The sequence below is a fragment of the Ammodytes marinus genome (genome assembly GCF_949987685.1).
Source record: "Ammodytes marinus genome assembly, contig: scaffold_213, whole genome shotgun sequence".
Taxonomy (NCBI): Eukaryota; Metazoa; Chordata; class Actinopteri; order Uranoscopiformes; family Ammodytidae; genus Ammodytes; species Ammodytes marinus.
Window position 1 is genome coordinate 5001 of NW_027648377.1, and position 5000 is coordinate 10000.

General features: G+C 50.8%; 1 protein-coding gene across 1 annotated transcript in view; it reads left to right on the forward strand.

Annotated features, from left to right (window-relative positions):
* Positions 1-5000, forward strand: part of LOC307269376 (rho guanine nucleotide exchange factor 2-like) — a gene marked incomplete at its 5' end in the record, with an annotated part of 18414 nt that overhangs the window by 4898 nt on the left and 8516 nt on the right. The window contains 3 exon segments of the mRNA XM_080054143.1: positions 249-325; positions 819-991; positions 2202-2269. Coding sequence (XP_079910269.1) covers positions 249-325; positions 819-991; positions 2202-2269 — 318 coding nt within the window.

Sequence of the window (5000 nt, forward strand, 5' to 3'; positions counted from 1 at the left end):
GGTCCAGGATGAAAGGTAAGGTCACTAACATGATGATAAGGTTACTATGTTATTAGGTTAGGATGGGTTAGGGCCAGGGCTAGGGTTAGGGTTATAACCTGTAGGGGAGGTAAGGGGGGGTTAGGGTTAGGGTCCAGAGGGGGGAAGCTGCTCATAGTCCTATTGGTGAGCTCTAATGAGGTCATTATGAGGTCACTAACGTGGAACCTACATGTCACAGCTCTGATGTCACTTCCTGTCTCTCTCAGACGTCCAGCTGCTGCTCATGTCGGACATCTTGGTTTTCCTTCAAGAGAAAGATCAGAAGTTCAGCTTCGCTTCACTGGTGAGTAACTGTCTGTCTGTCTGTCTGTCTGTCTGTCTGTCTGTCTGTCTGTCTGTCTGTCTGTCTGTCTGTCTGTCGCAATCTACTGACAGATAACGATGGATAGATAGATAGATAGATGGATGGACGGACGGACGGACAGACAGAAACACAGACACACACACACACGCAGACACACACAGACAGACAGACAGACACGCAGACACACATAGACAGACAGACACACAGACAGACGCACAGACACAGAGACACAGAGACACAGACAGACAGACACAGAGACACAGACAGACAGACAGACTAACCCTGTCTCTCTCCCAGCATAAGTCTCCGGTGGTTTCCCTTAGTAACCAGACAGACAGACAGACAGACAGACACAGACAGACAGACAGACAGACAGACAGACAGACAGACAGACAGACAGACAGACAGACAGACAGACAGACAGACAGACAGACAGACAGACAGACAGATTAACCCTGTCTCTCTCTCCCAGGATAAGTCTCCGGTGGTTTCCCTTAACAACCTGATCGTGAGGGAAGTAGCGAATCAGGAGCGAGGGCTGTACCTGCTCAGCGCGTCGTCCCCGCCCACGATGTACGAGCTGCACGCGCCCAGTAAGGACGAGAGGAAAGCCTGGATCAAGCTCATCCAGCAGGCCGCTAGCAGGTAGGCTAACACACTGCTAACACCTGGACCCGGCTAATCCAGCAGGCCGCTAGCAGGTAGGCTAACACACTGCTAACAGGCAGCTAACAGGCCGCTAGCAGGTAGGCTAACACACTGCTAACACACTGCTAACACCTGGACCCGGCTAATCCAGCAGGCCGCTAGCAGGTAGGCTAACACACTGCTAACAGGCAGCTAACAGGCCGCTAGCAGGTAGGCTAACACACTGCTAACAGGCAGCTAACAGGCCGCTAGCAGGTAGGCTAACACACTGCTAACACACTGCTAACAGGCAGCTAACAGGTAGGCTAACACACTGCTATCAGGCAGCTAACAGGGTGCTAATAGATAGATAGATAGAGCTGCACGCGCCCAGTAGAGACGAGAGAGGAAAGCCTGGATCAGGCTCATCTAGCAGGCCGCTAGCAGGTAAGATAGATAGATAGATAGATAGATAGATAGATAGATAGATAGATAGATAGATAGATAGATAGATAGATAGATAGATGGATGGATGGATGGATGGATGGATGGATGGATGGATGGATGGATGGACGGACGGACGGACGGACACAGACAGACAGACAGACAGACAGACAGACAGACAGACAGACAGACAGACAGACACACGCGCCCAGTAGAGACGAGAGGAAAGCCTGGACTAAACTAATCCAGCAGGCTGCTAGCAGGTAATGCTATGCTAGCAGGCTGCTAGCAGGTAATGCTATGCTAGCAGGCTGCTAGCAGGTAATGCTATACTAGCAGGCTGCTAGCAGGTAATGCTATACTAGCAGGCTGCTAGCAGGTAATGCTATACTAGCAGGCTGCTAGCAGGTAATGCTATACTAGCAGGCTGCATACTATGTGTGTTTCTCTCTCCGTGTGTTAATGTATCAATGTGTATTATTGTATTATTATATTAATGTGTGTGTATATTGTCTGTCTCTCTCTCCCTCTCCCTCCCTCTCTCTCTCTGTCTCTCTCTCTCTCCCTCCCTCTCTCTCTCTTTCTCCCTCCCTCTCTCCCTCTCTCCCTCCCTCCCTCTCTCTCCCTCCCTCTCTCCCTCTCTGTCTCTGTCTCTCTCCCTCCCTCCCTCCCTCTCTCCCTCCCTCCCTCCCTCTCTCCCTCTCTCTCTCCCTCCCTCCCTCCCTCTCTCCCTCCCTCTCTCTCTCTCTCTCTCTCTCTCTCTCTCTCTCTCTCTCTCCTGCAGCTGTCCCTCCAGAGACGAGTTCCCGCTCATCGAGACTGAAGACAAAGCGTTGCTACGGAGACTCAGAGGTAAACAGGGTGACATCACTCTCACTGCCCTGAAGTAACAACAAACTGTGAGCTAGCACAGATCTTTAAGCCCCTCTCTCACTGGGCTGCGACTGTTTGCGACAAGTTGGAGACTGCATTCAGAGGGAGTCTCTAAACTGTCTCCAAACGTTCGCGGAGGTCTCAATTTCCTCTCATGAGTCGCAGAGCCGCGCAGTCCTGTCGCATGAATTTTGAACATGTTCAAAAAAAGTGTGCGACAAATCTAGTCTCAAAATAGTCTCAGAGTCGTCGCAGGTGTGTCGCACGCGTCGCAAACCCTTCTCAATTTAGTCTCCGCGAGTCAGAAAGTGCCAGAAGTGTGAGACAACTTTGCGAGGGTTTGGCGAGTGTTTGGCGACATATGAAACTAAATTGCGACTGCTTTGAGACAAAAATGAAACTGACATTCCGTTCGTGCGACACTCGCCAGACGTTCGTGAGATATAAATGCGACCTCCCATTCGCAAACGTGTCGTAGGTAGCAACTCAGTGAGACTGCAAGTGAAAATTGTCGCAATTTTGTGTCTCCAACTGGTCGCAAACAGTCGCAGCCCAGTGAGATAGGGGCTTTAACCAGTCCAGCCCAGTGAGATAGGGGCTTTAACCAGTCCAGCCCAGTGAGATAGGGGCTTTAACCTGTCCAGCCCAGTGAGATAGGGGCTTTAACCTGTCCAGCCCAGTGAGATAGGGGCTTTACCCTGTCCAGCCCAGTGAGATAGGGGCTTTAACCTGTCCAGCCCAGTGAGATAGGGGCTTTAACCAGTCCAGCCCAGTGAGATAGGGGCTTTAACCTGTCCAGCCCAGTGAGATAGGGGCTTTAACCTGTCCAGCCCAGTGAGATAGGGGCTTTAACCTGTCCAGCCCAGTGAGATAGGGGCTTTAACCAGTCCAGCCCAGTGAGATAGGGGCTTTAACCAGTCCAGCCCAGTGAGATAGGGGCTTTAACCAGTCCAGCCCAGTGAGATAGGGGCTTTAGGACAGCCCAGTGAGATAGGGGCTTTAGGACAGCCCAGTGAGATAGGGGCTTTAACCAGTCCAGCCCAGTGAGATAGGGGCTTTAACCTGTCCAGCCCAGTGAGATAGGGGCTTTAACCAGTCCAGCCCAGTGAGATAGGGGCTTTAACCAGTCCAGCCCAGTGAGGTAGGGGCTTTAACCAGTCCAGCCCAGTGAGGTAGGGGCTTTAACCAGTCCAGCCCAGTGAGATAGGGGCTTTAACCTGTCCAGCCCAGTGAGGTAGGGGCTTTAACCTGTCCAGCCCAGTGAGATAGGGGCTTTAACCTGTCCAGCCCAGTGAGATAGGGGCTTTAACCTGTCCAGCCCAGTGAGGTAGGGGCTTTAACCTGTCCAGCCCAGTGAGATAGGGGCTTTAGGACAGCAGGTGCCGGTCCAAAGGGGGCGCCACTATTAACTACTAATAGCTCCTGTTAGCTACTCAGGCAGTTAGCATGAAGCCTCCACTACGGGGGCGAAGCAGTGGTCTGATAAATACCTGATCATCTCTCAGTACACACTTAAAATAGCATTTTTAAGGGTGCAGTGTGTAATATGACATCATCAAGAAAGTTCTACAAAGTTCTAGAATGCAATGCTCCCTGGGTAACCCCAACCCTTTAGAATAATAACAGAAGCTACAGTGGCCTTCAAGGACAAGAACAATTCTACATTCTAAACAGTGCACCTGATGACATTCCAACTATGACACTTTCAAGATGGCGGCACTAGGCCTTGGTCCAAAATATGCAGAAATATGGACATATATGAGAAATAGAAATAATAATTCTAAAAATGTTTTTCAGCTATAATGCACTAAATTAAATGTACTTATGGATATTATAATTACTTTCTACAAAATCTGCTAGGAAATAAAACCCAAAATTCTACACACTGCAGGTTTAAGTGTGTATAGAGAGATCTTTGTTAGTCCACAGTTTGATAGAAGTCAGTCTCCTTACTTCAGCGTCAACATTCAAACCCTTATAACCTGCAGTTGGTTTGGTAAATACTTTCACTAGACTACTGCTGGGTCAGGGCTGCTGGGTCAGGGCTGCTGGGTCAGGGCTGCTGGGTCAGGGCTGCTGGGTCAGGGCTGCTGGGTCAGGGCTGCTGGGTCAGGGCTGCTGGGTCAGGGCTGCTGGGTCAGGGCTGCTGGGTCAACGTTTGGTAGTTTTGGGTTACAAATCAAACTAGAATGCAATTAGGACACTTTTTACAAATCGCTGATGTTATTAAAAACAATGTCTGTCTCTCTCCCCTGTCTGTCTGTCTGTCTCTCTCTCCCCTGCCTGTCTGTCTCTCTCTCCCTGCCTGTCTGTCTCTCTCCCTGCCTGTCTGTCTGTCTGTCTGTCTCTCTCCCTGCCTGTCTGTCTCTCTCCCCTGTCTCTCTCTCCCTGTCTCTCTCTCTCCCTGTCTGTCTCTCTCTCCCCTGTCTCTCTCCCTGCCTGTCTGTCTGCCTGTCTCTCTCTCCCCTGTCTCTCTCTCTCCCCTGTCTCTCTCTCTCCCTGCCTGTCTGTCTCTCTCCCCTGTCTGTCTGTCTGTCTCTCTCTCCCTGTCTGTCTGTCTGTCTCTCCCTGCCTGTCTCTCTCTCTCCCTGCCTGTCTGTCTCTCTCCCCTGTCTGTCTGTCTGTCTGTCTGTCTGTCTGTCTGTCTGTCTGTCTGTCTGTCTGTCTGTCTGTCTGTCTGTCTGTCTCTCTCTCCCTGTCTGTCTGTCTG